This window comes from Harpegnathos saltator, unplaced genomic scaffold (assembly GCF_003227715.2).
Source record: "Harpegnathos saltator strain DR-91 unplaced genomic scaffold, Hsal_v8.6 scaffold536, whole genome shotgun sequence".
Lineage (NCBI taxonomy): Eukaryota > Metazoa > Arthropoda > Insecta > Hymenoptera > Formicidae > Harpegnathos > Harpegnathos saltator.
This window is the reverse complement of record NW_020230356.1, coordinates 492,050-519,024: the sequence shown is the minus strand read 5'-3', so window position 1 is coordinate 519,024 and position 26,975 is coordinate 492,050. Positions and strand designations below refer to the sequence as shown.

Below are 26,975 nucleotides of genomic sequence, written 5' to 3'. Positions count from 1 at the left end.
TGCAACCTATGATTTCATTGCGTATTTTGGCGTATTATTATATAATAATTCCTCGATATTCGCAATAATTGAAAAATTCAAATTCAATCAAGTAATTTGGTAATTTTGAAGTGCGAAGGGAAAAATTGCTACAGCGAAAGAGAACAATGTTGCTCTAATTAAGTCGCTTTGCCGACGCGTTTAATATAAAATTGAATAAATATAGTTTTATCTCACGTAACTAATTTCAAAATTTTCAATGAAGGAAAAAGGAAAAAGGAAGAAAAAAGGTTCTTTTCAATTTATAAATTTAAATATGAAAACTGAAATAATATTAATAAATTTTGTATACATCATTAATTGCTGTTAGGTAATGTATGTGTAACGACAAATGTTAAATTTATCTGTCGTGAAAAAAAAACTCCGGTACCGGGAATCGAACCCGAGCCTCCTGGGTGAAAGCCAGGTATCCTAGCCACTAGACCATACCGGACTGCACGGTTAGCTGGTTAAACTGTTCGTAGCTCACCAGCACCACGGTAATTCGACCTGTATTCACAATGAATACACATGCGCATGACATATAATTCATTGTATAATTTTATGTTATAACATTAATTGTCGCGTCTAAAGTACACATAAAATATGTATATCTTGTTAAAATTAAAAATATTTAATTAAGTGCAGAAGCTGTATGTAATGTATTGTAATTAAAGTCAAAATTACCGAACGGATCTAGTGGCTATAATTACTTAACGATAATGATAATTATTCACGAGTTTACAATTCATCTTCTCGTGCAAAGTCTTCAAACAATAGAAAATAAATGGCTATATCGGTAACTATACGAGTTATTGTTGACATGTTTAACAATATTGATTATTGTTGATGAATATTTAATAACGACGTATATCGGGCGAGTGTAAACATTTTGGTGAATTTCGTGATAGAAAAATGAAAAAAGTAATTTTATTAAAAACGATTTATTAACGATTTTTTACCTGGCAAAAGTTGCTGGCGGTGATGAAAATCAATGGCGATTAATTGATAAAATGTTATAAAATTGTTTTTAATAAAATCATTCAGTCTACTCTTCTACCGGGAAATCCATCAAAACTTTTGCACTCACGCAATATATTGCAAAGCAACAACAACAACAACAAATATAAATCGACGCGTATTTCGCTACTACTCGTGTCTCTTTTATACCAGGAAATATCTACCATGCGGGACTTTTCCGCGGTTCTTTTACTCTCATGAACTCTTTACTTTCACGGACATAAAGCACCCGAAAGATGATCCGTCCGCAAATCCCGGAGACTTTTCAGAAAATACTGGTCGAGTTCGCTGCGAGCCTCCACTATATGTGGCCGAGCTTAACATGTTTCGAACACCGATACCATATGAAATCGAAACTTTATCGCGACTACTATCAGTTCACAATTGAGAAAAAAGATCAGTGAGGGAAGCAAAATAAATAAGAAAGCAACACACGCGATAGACTGAGATTTCAATGATTGATAATGAACAGATAGAACCTTCCATTGGTGGATCTGTTGTACCGAAATTTCACATTTAATTAAATTCGTTGTAATAGAAGTTTCACAACCACCGTCAATACCAATTCAGTCAATGCAAAGTTCTATGGCGAATTTGAACTTTATCATTACATATTCAATAACCTGAAAATCGTCTGAAAATTACTATTACTACTATTATTATTATTATTATTAAATCCAAATCGCGTGGACGCGTCTCAAACTTTTATTACATTATTACTTTTGATTATCCGCGCGATGTGTGTATATTAAAATATACTTTTCTAATGTCACATATCTATGTTTCTCTATTGACGATACCGAAAGAAATATCGCCTTCAGCATTTTTCATCTTCGCGATATGGATAAACACTCCATGCGGAGAAAATCCACGTGCTTCGGGAAAAGCCGGAAATATCGCGCGCGTAACGTTTCCGCCAAATAGATTGACACCCTCTTGAATATTTTCCGTCAACGTCACCGAAGATATTAGGATAATCCACGCTCGATTACATCAATCTCCTCTCGCATCGTTACTTGTCGCTTTTGAGGGGCGTTTCAGAGGACGGAGGAAGACAATATCATAGTCCTTCGAGATAGTCCTCGCTTACGATGTGCCACCTTTTACACCCGCTTCGTTTCATGCATCGACGGGCGTCGGCGCGTGGAAAAAAAAATGCCTTCCGCGCGACGAGGATGGCGATAAAAATCGCCTCATCTAGCAGCCCTCCCCGGCGCCGAAAATCCTCGGCGACCGAGTTACGTGATTGATGATGCATCGAAGAGAGTTAGGCGGCAGCCTCTTTTTCTTTTCATCGAAAGAGGAAAATCGCGGGGAAAAAAGGAGGCTTTCGGCGGCCCAATTGAATTATCCCTTCTTCATCGTTACTTGCACCGCAAGTTTTATCCTCCGTGGCCTTTGTGATGATTTATAACGTAAGGTAATGAGGGAGCACGTCGATATAGCGCGTAATTCTCCGGGAACTTTTCCGCGATCACACGCCGGTGGATGTCGCTCTTCGCGATACGGAGCGCACGTGACACGCGCTTCACCTCCGCAAGGATATCAAGGACGGGATCATCGAGCATGCGATGCATACCTTCGTGCGCAGATTCATCTCAACGTTTAAGTACACCGGCGGCTCGGGGGAGAACTGCATAGGGGAATCCCGAAGTGGAATATTACGGGCGATGCATTCCAAAGCGAGTTCTCGATAGCACTAAATCTCTGGACAAAGGCTCAAGCCGGGCGCCGTTCGATCGCGCGATCGCCGCTCGGTTACGAAGCTCGCTACGGAGAGAATCAAACGTCAGGCGAGAGGCGTTAAATATTCAATAATCGCAAGCCGTCGAGGGATGTGGCTATCAAAGCGACACTAATTGCCTAATCGACGATGCCGCCGTAATAATATCACCGCATCACCGAGCAAAGCCCTACACCGGCGGCCAACTTGTCCGTGCAGCTTGCTTGTTCAATCTTCGATTTTGTCCCCCCTCGGTTAAGTTACTTCTTTTATCGACGCGGCTACCGGTAGCTGCACATTAACAGAGGACGGAGTCCTCTTCTCTCGGCGCCCGCGGCTGTCCGAGAAATATGTCGATATCGAGTTCGTCTTGGAGTCCCCGTCGCAATCTGCAAAGTACAACTCACTCAAGAAGTAGCGCATCTCTTTCGCGGGACTCTCGAAAATTTGCTTCACATCTTAAGAGGTGTCCCCCCTGCAGTAGGCTTTAAGGGACTTGCGATAAGTGCATTGTAGAAAAAGTTATTTGTTAATTTGTATTTTTACTTTAACATTTTTTTTCTACCGAACGAAAGGAGATATCCAGTTTCTCCAAACGGCACAACGCGGTATAAATTGGTAGAAATTCACAAACAAAAATTGGGTTCATTCGGACAAAAGTGGGAGGCTGGCAAATTTTCGTTTTCATTTTGTTTCTCAAATGTTATTGAAGTTATCGGTCTCGCGTTTGCGGCACAATGAAGATAAACTCCAAAAATTCGAAAAGTGCGGGGCTACGAAAAATTGAGTTTTTCTTAATTTTCTTGGGTACGCTTGGAGTTACAGAGTTGCGGATTGCGGTACAATACGCGGGCACAAATGCGTAGCACAATGCAGCACAATTCGAAAAAATAAGCAAAATTCGAAAAGTGCGGGGCCAACTTCACACACGTGAATCACGCGGGTAACGTTTCTCAAACATCTCGAGAACGAGTCACATCAAAGCCTGGTGCTCTCAACGGTATCACAGTTCACCTTTGCTTTATCGCCGAAGCATCGAGATCTCGACCTCACGACCAACGACGTCTGATCAAAGGAGGAGAGGAAAAAGAGAAAAAAAGAGAAAATCTCTCGGAGAATAAATTACACGGATCAGCGCGAGTTAACCGCGAGTCAGCGCGGTACTGTTTACTGGGCTGTAAAGGGGGAGGGGGGGAGGGAGGGGAATACGCTCCCTACCTTACTCACTCTGCTATTAAAAAAGTACGTTCCCGCTGTCGTCGATGCAGCGTCTATCGATAGCCAGCTTACACGGACGCTGAAGTACGCTTACGCGCGCTAAAGCGAAGTAGCGACCGACTTGCGTCGATATCGAAATATCGGCAGGGTTAGGTCTCTCTCCTCTCTTTCCCGGAGGACGCGCGAGATCAAGGGCGTGAAGCCCGCGCTCTCGGCGTTGCGCGCCGCTTGCTCGCCTCATTCTTGATGACTCGCATACGCGCGGCTTAACAGGCGTGTTTACAATGTCGGCAATTCGGATTGCCCGGTGCCCCTTGAGATTGTCGTGAGGTATCCTGCATGCGATCGCGATGTCGGCGTGCGCATAGCATGACTCACGAGCGTCGTATAATAAGCGATGCCTCGCCGGCACCGCAGGAGCCCAGAGCCCAAATGCCAAGGATTCGTCCTTGCGTACGCCGCGTGAGAATGGCCGGCAGCTGAAACTTCGTTTCGTACGTCGCGTTGGATTTTATGAAAGCATGCCGACAGGCGTATCTCTCCCTCCCTCCCTCTCTCTCTCTCTCTCTCTCTCTCTCTCTCTCTCTCTCTCTCTCTCTCTGCACCTAGCTGGGCGGAGAGGCCCACATTTCTAACGCGACAGCGTCTAATGATGACATGCGGCGAATCGTGCGAAAAAAATGCGAAAAAAATGCGAAAAATTCTATAGATTATTATTCGTGTAATTATCGGTAAACCGTTAGCTTCGTTAAAACATCGCGCGCATTAGGAACATTACCGAGACGTTTCATCCGCGCCGCAAGAAATCGCGCGCGTGCGCGAGTGTGTGATGAATGGGTCGCGCACCCTCGCGAAATGAGACCCTCCGCTTTTGCTCCCTCGTGTCGAGGCTGTCACAGAAGCTCGGAATTATCGCGCAAATCCGCGCAGCCGTGAAAATTTCAAACGCGAGAGATGTGTGAGTGCGTGTATGTGTCGCTCGCGCGGCGAGAATCGTTCTCGTCGTATAATAGCCAGTCCGGCGTTTACCTTCAACTAGCCGACAGCGGGAACCGCCGCCGCTTTCCCGCCGTCGTCGTCGTCGTGTCCCTTCAAAGCGTCAGCCGCGTTACGCCTCTTCGTGGAGGAGAAACCCGGAATTCCAGCGGTGACTCCTTTGGCCGCGTCTCGCGAAAAGTGCACGGGGGGGCTTTAATAATGTCGGCGACATACAATGCCGTCGGCGAGGCGTCGCACAAACAGAATCTCACCCGGTGAATCCGTGCGCGCATCGCGTGTCTTTGAAATATCTTTATTCACGTTAATACGACTCGGGAACTCGGCGGGAGACACCGCCGTTTGTTTCCTTCGAACCGTTTCCGGTTCGTCCGAAGCGCGCGCGCGCTCATATTCCATTCTGACGGCCACTGCCTTCTTTCTGCTCGCTCGTCTCACGGCTAGAGATGTGTGATTTATGAAGAAATTGTGCACCGCGATGCGATCTCTCTCAAGAATCGCGAGGAACGTCAATTCTACATTGCATTCCGGAAAGGAAAATTGCAGCGCTTGCGATACGCGTCACGAAATCGCTAATCGCTTTTCTAATCACGGCCATTCATCGCGAGTCGAAGCTTTGGGGGCGAGAAACCGACACGCTGCTGATTCAACAAGAATTATAGCTCCGACCTTGTCTCTAGTAAATAGCCAAAGATTAAAAAAATGCATGTCTGATATATATGTCATCTTTCTCTTCCTCTTGATTACACGGCCGATTGTTCCACCCCTTTGAACTTTCATCGGAATCCTAGATGACTTCAGCATCGATCACATATCGAGGAGGAACCACATTCGCAATAGTGAAGAAAAAACGCGCGCGCGCGCGCGCGCGGTAAACGCTTAAAATATGGACGAGCATTCTCAGAGAGGGGCTCGCCGAACGCGTACAAACGACGCGAGGGATCAAAAGATTGCGGTATAAAACGAACGGACGGACGGACGGCTTTGGCGCGCGGGGTGAAAACGCGAAAAAGTGCCGATCCCGACCTATGAAGCTAACTTTGGTTCTGTGGTACCGTGTTGCTCCCTAGCGATCTATGGATATTTCCTCGACACGACGAGCAACTTGCGCAGCAAGTTCAATGTATTTCTGCCCAGTCGAGGGCGGGGGAAAAAAAAATAATGAACGCGGAAAGAAACCGGTCGCGTATCGATCGTGCAAGTTCGCTCGCAAGCGGGCAAATCCGGCGAGGAATTCCGACAGATTTTAATCGCGGTGACACATTGAGCCAGTCACTCAAAATGGCGATAGAAAGCGGTATCGAGGTCACCTAGCATGAATAACTCGACGAGGGATAAAGGACGAGGATCCCCGGTAATCCCGGCATATGAAGTCTCCCTCGCCGTTACGTCTCTCATCTATCTTTATCTCTCATTATCCAACCACAAAGGGACGGCCATCCAACTTTCGCCTTGCTCACGCTCATTTATTTGTAAACCCCGTGACGCTTCCTCGGATATTAAAAGCACAAGTGTGTCGCGCGCGCGCGCGCGCGAGAGAGAGAGAGAGAGAGAGAGAGAGAGAGGAAGAGGGAGAGTAACTCTAATGAGGAAAATAAGATCCGCACGCGAAACAATACAATCGTGCGTCGTCGTTAGTTTATGATTTTACAACGAAAGCTATATGAGCGCGTCGACAATTTCGCCGAGGCAAAATTGATCCCACCCCCGTCCCAGGGAATTCGTGATTAAAGTCTTTCGACACACACACACACACACACACTTTTGTGTGTGAGATAATTCGTCTGTGGTAAAAAGAAAGCAATCTGCATGTGAATACGAGGCCATTTGAATCGAACGCATCGGCTCTTTGAGGCTCCGAAACTATATTCGCGTCCTTTATGCGCCTCCTCGTACCTTTGTCTTCCCTCACGTGCCGGAAACCACATAGTCAGCCCCTAATATTAAATTTGGCTGAAGCAGCGGAGATCTACTTCGTGATTAGACGGCAACGGCGGAATTTGGAATGTTAATTCAAAGGTTGCCGCTCAATGTTGCACAATCGTCCGACTAAATTAAATTGACGAATCCGATAGAAGCATTACGGTCGTATTATATAAATTTCAATGAAATATAAGAGAGTTTATCTATTCTATTATCTCCGAGAACTCTCTCTCCTCTACATTATTCTAGATGGCATCTTTTATCTCGCTCAGAGTCAGATTTTTCATTATCTTTGAAACGAACGGTTTTTCATCAGCGAAGTTTCACTTGAACTCGCAAGCGGCATTTCAAGCAGAATTTTCCACAATCGACCACGACTCTGTCATAAAAAGAAAAAAAAAAAATCATACGTGAGAAAGTTAGGGCCGACGTGCCGCAGTCGAAATCAACGATGGCTATATGATATGGCAATGAGCGAGGTGAGATACGTGAGCTGAAGTTCAAATGGAAGAGAAATCGAATTGGAGGAGCAGCACGTGGCAATTGTGACACAAAACGACCATTTTCAGCCGACTATTCACGGACTTTGATATCCGATGATTGTCCCCGAGTGAATCGGCCAAACTCAGTCCTCTTTAATAATGATACCGACGCGTAAATATTCGACAACTTCGCAATAAATATATACTTAATATCACAACATCCTCGCTCCAAAGGATCGAGCGAGGCGAACATAATAAAGCTCCGCCGAGCGTCAGGCCGAAAACGTTATTACTGCGACGTCAAATTACGACTGGCGTCTCAAAGACTCCGTCGTGAATTTCCTTGCCAAAATAAACAAGCCTATCACGACGAAGACCCAGCTCCGTAAAGCTCTATAAAGGTCAGCTCCGTGCGCGATTAAAATGCACCGATGGATTGTTAACAATCGTTATTTCGCGTTATACCGTCGAACACACGAAGACATCTCGACAGATTACGACAAACAATTGCAGAACGAGACACGATCGACGGTATCGTTAATAAAATCCTGACTTGGCGCTACTTGACGCGAGCGAGGCAACGAGATTGCCAATTTATTCGTATGCTTTTCCTCCGTGCCACCAACTCGTCATTACGTGTCGGCGGATCTTTCTTAAATGCCGTTAACGCGCATACAACCGTGTATTCTCCGACACTGCAATTTAGGATAACGACTTTATCGAGAGGAGGAGAGGTGCGCGTTATACGACGATAATGGCATCATCGGGCCGCTACGTTCGTAACTCGATCACCCGCCCGAGCGCGAGATTCCGTGATTCCCTTCCCTCCCCCCCACCCGCCCCCCGGACTTGTCTCGCGCGGGTGGAAATTGCCCGCTCTGTCTGCCAGCGCGTCTCCACCGCCGCCGTTCCCTTCGATGGTTCGATGGCAGCGACTTCCATCTCTCGATCATTAATTACGTCTCGAAGCCGTCGCAGCGCCGGACCGCAGAGCGGCGATGCACTTGGAGCGTCTTTCGCGTTAACGACCTTTCTAATTCCTCTCTCCCATGTGTGCGTTTACGAGCGCGCATGGTGAATATTCAGACCGACGGATAATGTTCCGTGCATCTTGATGAACCATTCAAGGCAGTTTCCGAGTTACAAGCGCGGGGGGGATGTAACGTAAATTGCGGGGCGTAATCCAAGCGCGGGAATCAATTTTCGACGCCGTTACAAATCTCGCGCGTATTTTGACGGGAATTAACACGCGCGCGACGTCGTAAATTTCCGATTACGAGCAAGAGCGATTACGACTCGGGGAGTCACACGGACACTTTGCGGTGTGATCTCGGAATTAATATAATCTTCTCAGGGCTCCTATAATTTCTTCACTGTAACATCATGAAAGCGAGGTGCGGCTCGCCGTAAAAAAGAAAATATTACAAGTCTCGTCTCGTCTCGTCTCATCTTCGGCTTTGAGAGAGTCGTCTCGTCTGGGAGACCACAACCGTCCGTATCCCGAGACACCGCGCGTATCCTCGCAACAGAAAGTGGAACGGGAAAGCCGGCAGAGCGTCGGCAAAAATGGAGGATGTGTGTAAAACGCGGCATATTTTGCAGCGGTACGTTTCGAGTCGGATGTTCCGCTCTCTCTCTCTCTCTCTCTCGTGTTCCTCTCAAAGAGGCCGGCTTTGAGGGCTTTCGACGCGAGGGTGGCGGATCCCCTCTTAAAGCGAGATATAGCCTTTAATGGCCTTTCATCCTTGTCGCGTCATTTGCCGCCGGCTTCGCAGGCTCGGTCATGGCTAAATATTTGCCCCCGCGTTGCACCCCTCGGCGATGACGGCGGCGGCGGCGGCGGCGGCAGCAACGGCCGTGTGTTTCGACCTTTTTTTCGCGTCTTTTTCTCCGTCTCGCGCCTTCGAACGATAATTACATCGCCATGTTGCCCCGCTGACGTCCTGGTCGATTTGCGGCAACGATCAATTTTGACTAACGCAATTTCCCTCCCTACGTTCCCTCCCTACGACCGCACCGACGACTCGCGCTGCCTCTGGCCACCCTGACGATTGCGCTGAATAACGACCGATGTAAGAGAAGACAAACCGCGTCTCCCACGCGTCGCATTGTTTTTATTTTATAGAATTTATTCTCTTCAGTGACACGCGCGATGTCCCTTTTTTTCACTCGAACGCCACCGACAGAATGGAACGCGACGCGGAGGACGTTGCTATGAATGCATATTCACCGCAGAATGCCACGGGAGGGAAGGAGAAATCTCGTCAGGCGATTAATAAATGTCATAACGTTCACGCTGGAAAGTTCAGTCACTTTCTTCCGATTTTGTGAAATTCACTGCTGAAGAAGTTAATGGCTCAGCCCGTCCGAACAGACGTGCATATACGTGCGCGTTTCCTCCTTTTCCCTAACAGAGGTTCGAAAGGTGCGAAAGTACACGTGGGGCTCGTGTCGTCAAGCGCCGATCCGATTGTACTAGCCCCACTCCCGATTCCGGGAGAAACGAGATGCAAATCGCTATTGCGCCGCTCGCTGCGGAAGCGTCGTCGAAAAAATGACCACCACCGAATTCCCGTAGCGGCAAGTGCACATTCGGCGCACCGCACCGGCGCTCGCGTCGGGGCTCCTGCCCCCCTCCCCCCATACCACGCGTCCCTTTTTTTCCGACTCGAACAGGCAGTCGCAGACTGCAACTTCAGCCGCGGAACAAGAGATCGCCATTAAAGGCACAGAGGATGCCCGCAAATCTGTGTGTGCATTGGTCTCGATGTAGAACCGCCGGCGCAGCCGACGCGCGCATTCGAAGTTAAGTCTCGCGAAACTCTGTTCGACCGATGCAACCGAAGCGTCACGAAAAACGGCCGTAACAAACCCCGGATGGAAAGCCGAACGCGCGCCGGCTTCGCACTTCTCTCCGCAGCGGGGCGGATTAGGGAGCTCCGATTCCTTGCGAAAAGCGCTGTCGAGAGCTCCTGCTTGCGACGCGCCTCTCTCCCGCGGGGGGAGGGACGCCGGAGCTGGAGGATCGATGCGCGTGCATCGCCGCAATCAGCACGTTTGTTTGTTACAGCGAAATATGCATCTTCGTGTAAATCGTCGCGCCTACCGTAGCGGAAAGTTATGCGAATGGGAGCTCGCGCGGAATTTCAGTTATTTCTACATTCCCTCTTATAAAATGAAATTCCGCAGCCGCACGCGGAAAGCGACGCCACGGCGTCGTCGCGAATTAGCCCCGCGCGCGCGCGCGCGCGATGGGCACGCTTTGCACCTGATTTCTCGATATCCCCGCGGTCTACCTAGATTTTAATAACGCACACTGCCCGCCTGGCGCCGGCAATTGTACTACCGTGAAAGCTCGCGGTTCGTCTCGCGGCGAATTTCGAGCCTGTCACGCGCCATGACTTGCTTACGCTCGAAATGCGCGAAAAATGGGAATAATAAAATGATGAATAGTAAAATGAGCACAAATAATGAAATAATGAAATAATGAAATAATAACAAATAATAAAATGAACACAGATAATAAAATGAATGAAAAATAGGCCGCGGGTTCGAGGGAGTAATTAGAGCACCACGCGATATCGATTCCTTCACGCGCTCGGCGTGAACACATGAGCTGAACACTGGTCTGAGCGACGGCGCACGTATTTCCCATGCGAATTTTCCAAGATTATGCTAATAGGCGAGCTCCTGGAATCGCGACAAGCTGCGCTGCAAGTAAGAGCCAGGTGGAACATATTTCTCTTCCGCGCTCTCGAGCGGAAAGGGAGACGCGTCAGTATCAGGCTTCTTTTTAAAACGCTTGCGCCAATAACGGCGCGGCTGCGATCTGCGGCCAAGTCGTATCATAAATCGCACAAACCGCAAAGGCGAATCGAGTCGCTTCATCCGCTTTCTCGCGGTCTTCGCCTTTTTCGCGGAAGTGTATTTAGAGCGCCAAGTCTTTCGCCGCCCCCCCCCCTCTCTCTCTCTCTCTCTCTTTCTCGCTCGCTTTCGCTCGAACATTTTTCGTTCGTCAGCGGGGAGTCAAAGCAAGGGGAATATATCGCAAAGCATCGTCAATGACTTACTCCTCACAGCGCCTCACTCGCGGTAGGTTTCCTCCTACGGACGATTAGTCCACGCGATTTAATTACTCGTCGGCTACATTTCACTCGAGTTATTTCTACTATCGATGATTTTCAACCCGCCCGGTGTGGCTTACTGGTGTTTCCCTCATGTTTGCACGCGATTTTTCTCCTCGCCTGGACGGCCGCGTTCTCTCCCTCGAATTACTCAACTCTCACGGATACAGGAGGCGCTAAATAGAGCGGGCCAGGAGGGGTGCTGCAGAGGGATGGATTTCGAGCGGTCAGTGTTTATGGGACGGACAGAAACGGAGAGCTCTAGGAGATTATCCATCAATGTCAAAGTTCGTACGTGTATATATGCACGGGTATGCGTTTGTTTATATATATATATATATATATATTTATATATATATATTTGTATATATGTTTGTTGGTATATATGCATATATACCACCACACACATATCGACCAAGATACATCCCTCTCCGTTCTGCCCACACACACACACACGTACGCCCACGTCTCGCCCACGCGAACGAGACAGCGTCCTGGAATCCGCCGACGCGTTTAGGGAAATAGATCACGTTGCGGTGGTTTGTGAATCTCTAAAACAATCCTCGCGCGATCTTGACGTAAGGCCTCGGCAAGGCCAACAAAAGTAGCAAGTGTCGTCGACTTCTCGGGGGCGGGAGGGGGGGAGGTCGTTTTCCAAAATCGCAACAAAGCTGCATCCGAGACCAGTTGGGAATTTCGAATTTTCTTGTTGGGCGGTACACAACCGCAAGAATTTCGATGATGTTACAGCGATTATCCAAGATATTAGCCGAACGAAGATCGATGGACGCGATAGACAACGAGATCTGCTTTGACCTGTGCGTGGGGAAACGCGGCGGGCGTAGCGGGGTACAGAGGGGCCGCCGGCCTAACGTTTCGTGTAAACGCGCGATCATCAATCACGTATGAAGACCTGGTAAACATGTTTATTGTTGTACGCGCTCGTGAAAGTTCACTTCATGTATTAACGAAACAATGCAGCTACTATGGCTCACCGACAGTAATTAATGTTACACGTTAATTGTGCCCAAAGGACTCGCCCGTCCCTTCTCGCAACTCGCTGTGAACGAAGAAGAATGTGGAAGACTATTATTGCAAGGAATACGTTTAAATGGCGTTTCAAATGAATTCCGCGTTTCAATCTCATCACGCGTTTTACTTGCCACGAAACGACGCCACAGGCCTTTGTATACTCATACATTCCAAATATGCGACGAAAATGTAAACTACAAGGCAAAGCGAAAGTGTCAAATCTTAATCCGTATTCTGATGCAACGAACGAAAGACTATGACTTCCACAGTGCGATTCGCACTTCCTTTTCGCAATTTGCTCAAATTAACTCGTTGAAATCGCAATCGTAAGCCTGTGTGTGTCTGCAGCTCGAAAGGAGGACGATCAACAATTTTTCTAATAAAGTGCTTATTCAATCAACAACATATGCAACCGACTCTCCGCTCATCGGCAACTGGACAATCAATCTGACAGCTTTCAAATGCAATTTATTTGACGTTGTTGACTTTTCCATGCCAAAATATACCGACTCGCTTGAGGGAGCCTCCGACAATGTTGCGCGCCGGAGGGAGAGGTGTCACGTCCGCGGAATGAACGTACTACGATGTACTACGCGTGCCAGCGTTAATCGCCGGTAGAAAAGGTTCGTACGACGCCACTTGTGAAAATTTCACACGCCTTCCACGTCCGTATCTCGGTGAAAAATTGACGCGCGCGCGTGTGAAATAAATCCGGGCGATCGCGTGCGTCCTTGTCATGACACGTGTTTACGTGTACGACTGTGACATGCGATAGACGCGATACATCGTTGCACAGAAATGGGTAAAGACGTTTGAATAAGAAGATGGAAAGCATCGCACAAAGGGCGCAACAATTCTGCGTGCAAAGGTTCCCGTGCAGTTCGCGCGACTTTTGCCACGCGGTGCGCGCGCGCGTGTGATTCGAGGCCTGAAGCAATATTTTGCAACCGACGTCAAGTTCTGAGTGAAACAAGGCGGCTGAAACCGTAGGAGGGATTTTACGGAAAACACAAATATCACCTCGAAGCGAAGCGACGGAGAGCAAAAAGTCGGACGGCAAAATCGGGCCGCGTAACACGCTGCATTTCCTCTCGTTCCGCAAATTCCAACGCGCGCGCGTGTAATTTTAGTTTTATATTAAATTCCGTAAATAGTCGCGACCGAATTTTAACCATTGATCTCCGCCGACACGTGCGGCGAGCATGCGTTTTGTGCGTCGCGTGCGTCGCACTGCGAGCCGATTGCCGTGTCATTAGTTTCGACTGATTCTTGTGCGTCCCACACGTAGCAAGTCGCACCTTCATTTTGCCGTCGCGATCGACAGTCGCGTCGTCGCTCGAGCGTGTCCGCTCGTTTACAGAGATCGACCGCTGCTGCAACATTGCGGACGAAACATCGGCCGCTAACAAAAACCGACAGTGATAGATCACGCGAAGGGGCAGCTAGCGGTAACGCTGCGCAGTTCGTCCGGCGGATTTCTCCCCGACAACGAAATGCAAACGGCATCGCCAATTAACATGTGCAGTATGCAAATTAATATTTAAAGACTTCGAGCGGGTGGAGCTTGCGGCAGCGCTTGCGGTCGAATCGATCGAATTTACATTTCGGCTTTGCACGGATGAAACTAGATTTCATACGATTTTTATAGAAACGCGCGTATAATGAGCGGATCGTTTTTCCACTCGTCAAGTAAAACTCTCATCAACTCTCAAGTAAAACCGACTGCAAATGTCGAGCGAAAGAGATTTACGGCGAAGCGGATTCCGCGCGTGGGCACACGTTCGAGAGCGACGTGAAAATGTCCCGCTGACAATCAGACGATGTGATTTACGCGAGTCGCCTCCATCTGGAGATTAGTCGAGATTTAGCAGGAAACACGTCGATCCGCTCAGATCCTCCTAATTTCCTTAGAGCTTATATCTTCAGGGAACGGAAATAGTTTATCGCCGGCAGCACACCTACCCCGTTCGGCCGTCTCCGATTTCCGACTCACATGGAAAGCCGTCCGATCGCTCGCGGAGATTGACTACTGACAGGATCAAAAATCCAAGCCTCATATCACGCGAATCGACGCGCGCGCAAATGACCGACGAATATAGTCGCTTCATATATACGTGTACACGAGACTTAATTTCGCTCGAAAATTATTGCAAAAACCAACCTGCCGTAATCTTGTACCAAACTCGTGTCTATGAACGAAAAATTCGTAATCAGATTAGACCTCAACACCTTCGTCAGCAGCGTCACACACGTGTATCAACGTGATTATTTTTCTTTCTATGGCCACATCATGGACTTACCCCCATACACAGACTTTCTACGAGAAAGATTTCAAAACAAGATATAAAAGTTAAGGGGGGAATTATATGCGTAGCAAGCTGCTTTCAAGGCTGTTTTTGCGAATTTTTTTGACAGAAACGGTAGGATCAATGGACTTGAAATTTTTACAGTGCATTCATTAATGTTCAAAGTATAAAATAAATTTGTTACTATTTATATGGAAAGTACACATAAAACTTTAAATGTGTTTATCTGGAAACACCACTTTCTTAAACTATCGATACAATTACGCAAAAACTACTGAACCGAAAACTTGAAATTTTTACACAATATACAGTAGACATGTAGTTTTTCCGCGCCCCTACCTCAAACACATATATATTTTATTTTATTCATTTTTTTTTAAACATGATTACAAGTTGAAAAAAAATTTCATTTCCGATACCTTTTCTTTGTACAGCCATTATTTTTCCAAACTTGGCTTCACTTTGGGTACGGGCCTTCATTTTGGTACAGGCTACAATGGCAATACCAGTCCGTACCAAATACTGTATATTTTAAAAATCTTTCTCATTTTTTCGTTTCAGAGTAGTGAAAAGCCCGAAATTATATCGACGGCAAACATAGAGCTCGCAAACGAATGACTGCTCTTTTATCTATATTACAAATAATTACAAATTGGATCGGTTCTTGTGATTCAATAAAATTTATTTTATATTTTGAACATTAATGAATATACGGTGAAAATTTCAAGTCCATTGATCTTACCGTTTATGTTGAAAAAATTCATAAAAATAGCCTTGAAAACGGCCTTGTATGTGTAATTCTCCCCTTAAATGTATTCCCCTTCCATTATTTTCGTCTAACTTTCAAAAAGAAAATAAAATTAGACAAAGATCGAACGTTTATACGGCACAGGCCATCTTCTCCAAACGCGACCCTCGCAGCCTCTTGTATAATCAAATTAAACGCTCAGTCTATGCGCCGAAGTCCACGTAAGCAAACTATGAGCTAACTAAAACGTTCGTTTCACACAATCGTATGAAAAAGAAAAAAAAAAAGAAAGAAAAAATTCTTCCGAATGAGCTCTGGTGGAGAGCGTGTTAATTCAGACCTCGTTCAAAATCTCACGATTTGTGGCACAGGTTCAAAAGTTCGTGCAAATGCCTGAGGCACGATCAATCTCTTTAAACGTCTCGCGGGGCAAACGACGTGCTCGTTACCGCCGCCAATACAAGACGCGACGGTGATTTACGCGCGATTATTAACCGTACAGCTAATCGAGCGCGCGCGGTATTAATCGCTTAGCGTGTCGATTTTGTCGCAGTCTTCGCTAATTTCCTCGACGGCCCCCACGGGGCCGGAGCGGAAGAATTTGTCAGCCGGGGAGCACTCGCCTAAATTACCGGGGCGTACTTGCGGGAGAATATCCTCCGTGTCGAGGCGCTTCAGCCCACCATTAGGCTGTTAATGCCAGTGACACGCGCAGAATTAGCACCCCAACGGCGAATTACACGGAATTTATAACGGGAGCGGCGTGCATAATGGCTGGCCCGGCACTTCGGGCCAGACTGTTTGCCGTTAAACAAAAGCGAGCGAGAGTCTCCCCCCGTGAAAAGCGCGGAGAGTCGCCAAGACGCTGAAACGAAACCGATATAAAATACGTGCGACGTTCGTGCCAGACGGCGCCGCGGGGCGCGTTAGCGCCTCGAAACTTGCTCTACTAATAACTGCGATCGTTTAATGCAGAGTCTACGAAGAAAACACGATGCCGCTCGACTTTCATCGTTAGCTCGATCGCAAGAAGTTTGAGAGATCGACGAGTAACCGACCGTCTGAGGGTGCAAGAAGGGGTGGGAGCAATTAGAGACGCGAATCGAGTCGCGGTCGATGAAAAACACGATCGCGGATTTGCGGGACGACTCGCTGCTGAGAGAGAGAGAGAGAGAGAGAGAGAGAGAGAGAGAGAGAGAGAGAGAGAGCAGTCGCTGGATCTCGCGGTTTCCTCAATCTTTCCCGACGTAGACGCGATTTCCCCTCAATTACGGCTCGGGCGCTTATACGATTCCGAGGAGCTCCGAGGAGAGACAGCTCGTAGACGCTAGAAAGAAGGCGGCGCGTGACAAACGATAATAAATGATTCAAGATGGCAGGGCCGCCGCCGCTCTCGATAAATAAACCCGGCAATTTCCGGAAAATCCTATCGCCCGGAGGCAGTGCCTGCCTAAGCGCGCACCTGCGACCAACTTCCGACTGGTTTTAAGCCTGTTTAGCCGTACGCCACTCGCTAACTGGTCGAAGAATTAATTATAACCTTAGTCCTCCGTGAGAAGTTTCGAGCGCGCATGACCGATCGCCGCTCCGCGCGACGAATCGTAATTATGCAAAAGACGCCGGCGAATCATAGCACGTCGGGCCGGTATTTTCGGCGAAGGAAAATGCCTCCCGATATGGGCGACGCGTTCACGCGGGCTGAACTATTTTTCTCTGCGCCCTCAATTTTTCACGACAACAGCGCTATTCTGTGAATCTTTAACGGATTATAATTTCAACTTTTCCCATGTACAAAAACGCCGCATAGAAATTCTCTCTGTGAGAGGAGAGGAGAAATGGCAATTTGTTTTAAACGGAAAAAAAATACGCACGCGTGCGCGCGCGTAAATGCAATTTTACATCTGAACGTCGCGCACGCGGCTTTTGTCTCTGGAAAAAAAAAAAAGAGTCGAAGAATATTTTTAACAGAATATTTTTAACGCTTTTTATTAAAGCAATTGCAGCCGCATTTTCGTATCCGCGTCGCTGTTCAAAATTATTTTTTGCCCGAAAATGATCCCATTCACTCTGAATGAACGAGACACTTCGCGACGACGCGCGAAACGAGAAAGACAGCGCGCCTCTGTCTCCCGCCGTTCCCGTGGAAGGGCGGTACAGCAAAGTGGAAATAAATTCATGGCTTACGACAAGCTTACATTCCCCATTAATATTTGTTCCAGATGGAGGCGTAGTCGGTGGCTCGAGAACAGGCCCAGTGGTGACTCCGCACACGCTGGAACTGACACCACGTGGTAGGGTTTTACTGCAGCTCGCACCGCCGGAAACCGCTCGGGCGTACCTGCCGCCAGAATATCGACCCGGCCGCGTTTATTCGGACACGGATTCGGAAAAAGTACGTCACACTCAGCGGCCGCCTAATGACGCGCGCCGTTAATTTAATAACAGATTGCGCGCCCTTGGCCAGGCCCCGCCCAATGGATTTTCCAGAGCGACCTTCCGCTATTCGCAGTCGTAGATCTGTCTGCCGACGTTGTGACGGAAATGAACGGCGCGTCGCGAATTTCGGCACGGTGCACTTTCCGGAACTATCCCCCGCGAACATATACGCCGCGCGAGACCTCCTCCCCCTCCTCCTCCTCCGCCGATCTGTCGGAGGACGGCTGTTATCATCACTGACAACGCGGATGATGATCATCATCGCTTGAAACACCGAGCGAGCGCGAACGACCGCTCGCGATACGCGATATTATCGCTGCGAATGCGAGCGATATATATCATCGGTCACGAAGGTCAATAATATCCGGGACAAAATCGGATGATTGCGCATATCTCGATCTGACGACGCGCGACGGGGATGACGGTCGGACAAAACACGTTTGTCACAGAGACGCGGCTTCGTTATTCACCCCCTGCAAATTACGCCCGCGCGCTCGTAAGTGATGGGCGTGTGTGTACCGAAGGGGCCGAGGACGCCAATGGTATAATTAAAAGAGCATCACGCGGAGAATTATTAACGTATCCTATTAAAATCCTTTCAGCGCGAAGGGGATTATGCCGAGACACGGCCGTCCTTTGACGGCCCGGCCTTTTTATTTGCCCGACTTTCGCGTTTCAGCGACAGTTGAATTTTTTAACGGAGCTGCGAATCGTCCGAAGGACCCGAAGAGCGAAGGGAGAGTCCGCGCGCGCGCGGACGGCTCATGCCGGTTTTTGTGTACCTTCAGCGAAATCCCGCTTCTGTGCGTTTCCACCCCCGCGAGCTTTTTTTCACTCCGACGTTCGGTGGATTTTCTCGCTTCCTCTCTCTGTCTCTCTCTGTCTCTCTCTGTCTCTCTCTGTCTCTCTCTCTCTCTCTCTCTCTCTCTCTCTCTCTCTCTCTTTCCGTCCCTCTCCTACGCCTTTCATTCCCTTCAGCGCTATGCTTTCTTTCCGCCGACGGCCGGATGGAGCTTCGTTGTTTCAGCACGACCGGTATTTATCTCTGCAGATTAAAGGGAGAATAAACGGCGCGCACGATAAATAAACTTCGGCACGTCGTTCTTTTGTATCGCCGATTTCAATGCTCCCCCCGCTGTCTCGTTCACCTAACGAGGAGATAAGTCCTCCCACGAAGAGGGAGAGGAGAGAGAGGAAGAGAACGCGCGAAACGCTGACGATGTATCCCGCTGCATCCATATCGCTCGTTAATCACGCGAGCAGACGATCGGCCGTAATTTACGTTCACACGATGACGAAAGGACATCGCGGCCAGCCCGTTGCCACATTGACACGTTGACACGTGGCAGTAAAAGCCGCCGCATTTACGACGGAGGTTCGCAACGGCGAACGTCGCTGTCGGCCTCTCGGCACTATGCCGTGGCGAATAGCACGCAGCATCTCGCAAGGAGAGAACAGAGAGCTCTCGCGCTCGCCAGGATTCGGCGGATCTCGCGGGATAGATCAGACGACGAAATCTGGCCGGCGCGTCGTAAGTATTGCGTGAAACGCGCAGCTGCCAATGAAGGGGGAGGCAGTGTCACGCGCATGAATTTGTGATGCCACGTGGAGATCGATGTTGACAACGGGGCATCGATATCGTGCGAGGGCCGTTTTGTACATTCGAGCGTATTAATTAACCCGCGTATTTCATTGTTACATAAAAAGTAGAACTCTTCTCCCGGCTCAAGCTATCGGCAAAAGGCACAGGACGATATTGCTCGTCTTGATCGCGAAGTATTGATTCGATGCGAGATTCGACGCAAGTCCTCTCGATAAAACTTAGTTAGAGAATTTTATCCAATCTCTGTCTCCCCCCTGCGCCCGATGCTAACGTTAAAAAATGCCACGTCCAGACTCCCGATTCAACGAAGCGAACAGGTACAAGTCCGCGTCGACGACGCTTCCAAACTGCCGAGGAGTAAACATTCGATCTGCGGTGACGGCGTTCGCGGCAAGAATTACCGCGATGAAAAATGTGCAGCGCGTCTCGGCTGGAAATAATTAACAGTTCGTCGGGCATAGCCGTATCAAGCTGTCGTATGGACAAACTTTGTGAGGACGGTGAGGAAGAGAGACTCAACGACTCGCCGTGGACGGAAAAGCGCGAAAACAAGTGCTCGCGAGCTTGCCCGCGAGCTTCTGCCGTAACGAAAAGAAAAGAAAAAGTGCGACAGACTCGTGTGTAACCTTTCTGTAACCTGCTCCATTTGCCGAGCGCACACGGTAGGAAACTGCAGCGGGCGAGCCTCGCAAGACTACCTTCGATCGGTCTCGAGTGCAAATGATGCCTTCGGTCGAAAATATCCCAGATGCGTCACCGATGCGCGCCTTACCGGCCCTCAAAGCCCACGATCAATTTGCCAGCGCTTGCGAGCGCTCTGTTCAGAAATCGCAAAATGCCCGGCGACGACCACGCGCCGTATCGCGGTGTACGACGATTATTTGCGCGAGACCAGCGCGGAAAAAGCGCTGTCTTTTCCCGACGGAAGTCGCTCTTGCATTTTTCACCGCGCGACATGGCGCGCGCGGGCAAACTGTCGGGATGATTTCTACGACACCGCGGCGCGCTGAGAGAGTCGTGCAAATGCCGTGACACACGGCATGCAACACACGGCTTCCGTCGCTTGCCTCTTCACGTAAATAAACTAGAAAACTAGAGAGGGGCCCTACAGCTTCAGCTCGCCAAGATCTCGCCAAGATGTCCGCGAGCGTTCCCCGGCATTTCTAATTACGAATGCTGGCAAATGCCATACGTCGCCTAGATGAGACGAAACGCGTGATTAAAAGTGACGACGAAAGCGTGACGTTTATGGATCGCACGAGACAAAAGGTCGCTCCTACTGCCCGCCGTTTCATCATCTCGCCGATGTCGTCTGCTGTTTATTCCGCAAACATTAATCACGCTCGTTAAAACCGTTCACTACCGCAGGACCACCCTGTATAATGTTTTGCAGACGATGAAATGTTACTTGATGAATTAGAATTAACACGCTTAATCAGTTTATGTGGACGTGGCATGAAAACGAATCGCCGTCACGAGAGTCAGAAGGAGCGTGCTAACGAATGTACGTATTAAAGAAAAGACGCATTAGGCGACATTAATCCTGATATTTTCTCCGGATATGTCGGAAAAATGACGTCTATTTGCGATAGCATTGATGGAGAGTATCGACTGTTGTCAGTATCGAAATTCCTGAAAATATCCGATATTCTAGCATCCATGCACATATATATATATATATATATATATACAATTCTCCCTGTGCGCGCATGCCTACACATTTTCTCTCGCGAAAATAAGAAAAATCCGATTATTAAATCCGCTTTGGATGGGAGCAGGCTCGGTTGCCGAGACCCGAGATTGATGCATTATCCTTCGACGCGCGATATACAGTTTAGTCGGCAGAAGAGAGTTTACCATGGCCGAGAATATCTTTCCTCGAGATGGCCGCTCGTTTATTTATCAGCCTCCGCGATATATACCTTCGCCCGGCGTGTGGAGCTGCACTCTGAAATATATCGCGAGCTTAACGCGGTTCAACGACAATATTTCTCGCCATTTAACGTTTCCCCGGAGAGACGCCTCTTGCATCTGAATTTGACTGAAAGAATTTACAACCTGCGTTATATATCACTCAACGTCCATACAGATGCATCCCCCACGTGTTCAGACGCTGAAAGAAAGGTCGCAACGTTTCCGGATTGATGAACCTCAGAATACATCCGGTGCTCAACGGGCAACTGTGTCTTCTGGAGATTGTTAAAAAAAAATTCTCCTATATTGAACACACGGATACGTTGGCCAGATTCATTGAGGAAAACGTGTTGCCTTGAAACCTTTTTTTGATTGTACGATAGACTGAGAGAAAAGTATATGATATTTGGAACTATAATGATATAGTAACTAAATTATTTTAGTCCGAAATATCATATTTATAGCAAGCATTGCCGTAATATCGGTAATAATTACGATATAGGCATAGTATTATAATCAACCATATAATATTTTTACTAAGAATTATAGTAAGTTAAACCAAAATTATTGTATGGATACAAATCCATAAAATGGTAGGTAAAGTAACTCTTTTATATAGTCAATATTACCAGAATATTTGCTAAATGATGACAGATGTAACTATATGAATATTAAATCTCACTGTATTTGTGAATGAGAAATTACCATATATGTGGTGAAAGTAACTAAACAATTATTTAAGACAATCATTGACTATATATTTGTGTTTCTATTCGACTGTATTTTGCAGATTCCACGAACTATAAAAATATGGTTGACGCCAAAATGAACTGAAAAATATAGTGAGATTATAGTTAATTCAACTATATTTTTCTATCAGTGTATCGTATACAACTGGAAGAGCTACAACTCATACGGAAAGAATTTCCTATTATTACAGGACGTTCGAAAATTACGGGGCTAAAGGCTAAAGGTGTAGTTTTTTTTCACACTGTACTTCATGTCCATCAAAGACGGAAAACTGTCGCTTTGGAATGTTCCTGTTTCCATTTCCGAAAATTCCCATCTCACTTCTCCGTCAATCCCCCCGGAAATCCTTACGACACTAAGCATGTCCGACGCTAAGCATGTACCCGATGAAAGTCGATTTCACTCTGATTGCAGATGTGGATGTACTCATTAGGAAGAGCGTTATTGGATACAACTCCCAGAGTAGCGGCGTTAATGGGAACCGTTTCCGTTTCGCCCTCCTCCGCCCTGCAGTCGGTTTTGGCTGCTATGACGGAGCCTGATCCTCGCAGACGTGCCTCTTTGATGAATCTCCTCGACGTAAGTCCCTCAACTCTTAACGGAATTTTTCCGCCTGAACGCAGACCTCTCTTCATAGCGAACGTCATTATCTCCTCGTCAATTAGCAAACCCCGGTTCGTCACGTATGCCGTAAGCGACATGCGCAAGCGTTGCGCAAAGCGCGATCGAACGCATTTCCGAGTTTCGTCCGCGCTCCTCGAAAGGCTGTCGCACTCGATTCGTCGTTTGTCATCTGTGCGAACGCACTCACGGGACAACAATGTTGCAGTCCGTTAATAGAAGCGCGAGGCCACCGATTTCGGACGGCGCAGATATGGTCGGATAGTTCGGAATTTCGAATTTGTTGTTGCGTGAGCGAGGCGCACTCTCTATCGGCCGTGCGAAATAAATCAACGAGTATCGCCTCTCGCGCGACTCTTCGGCGCGCTCGATATTTCATCCTGCGCGCCGTGCGCTGCATGTGCAACGTGTAAGTCACCCCTCTCGCGTGTATCTCTCGATCGCGGTCCCAACGCCTCTCGGTATCCTTCGGTGTTGCGTCACGTTCGCGTCGGACGAGCGAACGTTCTCGCCACGAGAGTGCGGATAATTGTGTTCCATCGGTGTTTGATATACCGCGGTACATTCCACCGATCATCTGTTCCCCTGTCCTCCTCGATAACGCGCAGAAATATCTTAAACTAGGTTTCAGGTGATTCACTTGATTATTTATCTTCGTCACGCTGACCATTCGCTCTTTCGCGTCGACACCGACAACTTGTTTTCCTCAATTATTCGTCATTTGATTCGCTCTATTCAGGGCCAGTTTCGCACGGCGCGGGTCATCCCGAACAGCGGCCCGCAAATGCGAGACGCGTTAAACGTACCTTGCCGTGAATCCTCGCGTTATAATAGCCGCTGCATTAAAATCAAACGCTTTCGCGAGTGACCAAAGAAGCGCCAGCGCCGGTGAATGGAACGTATCACCGCTGCGTGCGGGGAACGTTACACACTCGACACATACGACTGCGACTGCGATCTTCCGCGGTTAACAACAATATCTAATTGCAAGTAGCGCACAGTGACATTAATTTGCACATCACGATTACAAATGACGAGTCATTCAACGTCGCGAACGTGCAACGGCTCGAGCAGCTGCGTTGGACTTGAATTGCGCGTATATATGCGAAGCACACAGCGCGCGATCAAGAGGAGAGAGAGAGAGAGAGAGAGAGAGAGAGAGAGAGAGAGAGAGAGAGAGAGAGAGAGAGAGAGAGAGAGAGAGAGAGTGGCCGGGTCGTCTCCATGGCGGGAATAATAAAGCAATTTGTCGCTAATAATTACGCTGCGTCGTGACGTTGAAATTTCGAGTCGCATCGCACGAGAATATCAAAGCGACTCGGTCCGCAACCCTTGCGCACCACGTGACTACGGGACCAAACTAGACAAGCTCGCGGTGAATGCAGTCTCGCATTTCCCTTCGATCTCCCTTTAACGATTCATCCGACCAAGAGGTCGCTTCGATTGAGGGGTGAAATCGAGCGATCAACTTCTGACGAGTCTTCTTTTTCGAAGAAACTTCGTCGGACGACAACCACGACGAGGGTTTGCATCTAATATTGACATCGCAGACGGTCGCAAGTCTCTTTGAGCGTTTTTCGGCGGAATTACTCGAGCAGTCTCTCGATTCGATCTTTTTCCTCCAAAAATCGCTCTTATTACATCGATTCTTTTCCATGGAGAATCAACGTTGATATATTTCTTTGTCAGTGTTATTTTGTTCGATGAATAAGAATTCAATTGGGGTCGTATTTGAGACGATCGACCTGTAGAAAAATCGAACAGCAAAGAATAAATTAAAAAAAGTCGATCTTGAGAAGAGATCTGTTCTCTGAAAATGGAATCGCGATCGCCCATCGCCCATCGCCCATCGCCCATCGCCCATCGCTACTAAGAGACCAGAGAAGATGGGATCGAATGACCGCGCGAACCGATCGCCTCCGTCGGCGTAATTCGAGCTCACGTCGGAATCACGTGGACCGCGTCTGAGATTTCGGCAATATCGATGTGAGATGGATCGATCAGCCGGCGTTTTAAAAGTCATCGAAGCGCACAGAGCAGTTCACGAGCGTCCAGCATCGGTATAGCTCGCTTTAATCGAGACGGCTCCGTTACGAAGAGGGCGAGCGAGGGCGCGACGCGGCATTTGTGCGCGCGCGGCACCGGGAGACAAGCGACGAGGCGACGCTTGAGATGCAGGAGGAGACGTTGTTCCACGTTATAGCGCCACGTTATGACGCCAGCGTCCGCCTGACAGCGAATGCAGACGTCAACGTCTACGGCGACGCTACGGCGGAGAATGCACGGGCGCGCTCGAGTGGGTCCCGAAGAGGACGAGTGAATCGGAGACGACTCGGGGAGGAGCTCGATCCGCTCGACGACGTCTAATTAGCCGCACGCGAGTGTGCGGAAGCACAAAAAACGGGGAACGTCTTCGGGCGAAAATAATTTCGCCCCGTAGCGCTGACGCGCGATAGAATTCCGTTCTATCCGTGCAGCCCGGCTGTACGAAGTTTTTAATACAAGCGATCGGAAAGTTCGCTTCCTAATGAGACGCCCGATTGGACTCCCGTCGAAATGTTATAGCGTTGACAATCGCAAAGTTACGTAAACGGATCGGGTGGTCTGAGGAAATCGCCGCGTCGTCCGTTCCGCGAGTCGCGAGCGGGCAACTTGTAATGCGCCGAAGATCTCGCAGTTGGAGAGAAAATGCGGAGCAGCGTGTTGTGTGCCCCGCTCTCCTCTTCTCTCGCTGTGATCCTCCCCCTTTTTCGCGCGTAACAATGCATATAAAACGCCGCAAATACGACAAAAAGCGCAAATTGAATCTGGCCACCGTCAGCCGCGTATAATCGCACGGATATACATAATGAGTTATCGACGAGTTGCGGTCGTCGACGCGACACGTCCGAGCGATAACTCGATAACGAAAATAATACAGACGATGGGAAATGTCCCGCATATCCGCGAAAACGTGACGTCCGACGTGCAGAAGTGCGCCCCGCAAATGACATTTGCACGCGAGACGCCGCCGCGGCGTGCTTATCTTAACAACGTTGCTGTTAATTCGAACGCGCGTAAACTGCGCGCGCTTTTCACTTTGCCGAACAAATGAACCGTATTGTGTAAGTCATAAATGCGATGGATGTTACGCCGCGCTTAATCGAGCTCTCTATCGATTGCTCGCGCGTGTACAATCTATCCGCATTATAAATCGAACGAGACCGACGTTAATCGGAATTCTCGTATTTTATTTATCGCACCACGATTAAATCATTTATTCCGCATTTTCCGAGCGCGATACCAGCGGTACGGCGACTCTCTCGGCAAATCTCGCAGTTACACGTGTTGCACGTTGCATTCATTTTTAACGCACTGCTTCTTCCGCTGTATACATCATCGGATGTACCGCGGCGTCTGCAGAAATGCAAATTGAAATTTAATGGCGCTCGATGCTTCCACGACGCCGTCGCACCGTCGCGCGCAATTAAATGATTTTAATTGGACAGCAAACACACAAACACGCCGAATTCACGTATATAATGCGAATCCGCCGCGCGTTTGTAAATATTAGGACGAGCCGGCAGCGGGGGGCAGAATGCGCACGTTATGCAATCGTACGTTGCAACGTCGTCCGGACCCCCGCGCCACCCCCGTGAAGGGGTAGATGCGCGGGTTTTCGCATGAGCGCGGAGCACGCGAACGACGCCGAAATTTTTCAGTCGACATTCCGACAGCTACGCCAGCTTTGGAACGCGTAGAGTCCAAGGAAAGACCAGATCTGAGAAAATGCAACTCCAACGCTGGCGGTCTACGAGCGAAAAGTCATCACGACGTTTAGCTGCCTTCGTCTCGAATCGGCTCCGATTCGAGTCGAAGGTCCTCCAAAGTAAAGTGAAGGAACCAAACGCAAAGGACTATCTGACTCTGAACATTCCCGTTGTTTCGGTCTCTGAATGCGAATAAACTTTCGGCGTAGGGTATGTGTGTACTAATATATTTAATATATTTAATGTATGTTGAAATCTTCATTATTGGAAAATTTAAAGTAGAAAACTCGATTTAATTTGATAATGGAATTA

General features: G+C 48.3%; 1 protein-coding gene and 1 non-coding gene across 7 annotated transcripts in view; one reads left to right on the top strand and one right to left on the bottom strand.

Annotated features, from left to right (window-relative positions):
• The window catches only part of LOC105187971 (uncharacterized), a 91,477-nt gene that overhangs the window by 46,481 nt on the left and 18,021 nt on the right, over nt 1-26,975 (top strand). For 4 of the 6 annotated variants that reach the window (XM_025303172.1, XM_011149152.3, XM_025303173.1 and 1 more), the window contains 2 exons: nt 17,810-17,982; nt 22,708-22,872. In XM_025303172.1, coding sequence (XP_025158957.1) covers nt 17,810-17,982; nt 22,708-22,872 — 338 coding nt within the window. The remainder of the gene's footprint in view (nt 1-17,809; nt 17,983-22,707; nt 22,873-26,975) is intronic. The other 2 variants (XM_025303176.1, XM_025303175.1) reach the window with 1 other exon arrangement.
• On the bottom strand, nt 401-472 carry TRNAE-UUC (transfer RNA glutamic acid (anticodon UUC)). The gene has a single exon. It is a non-coding gene; the product is annotated as a tRNA-Glu (tRNA).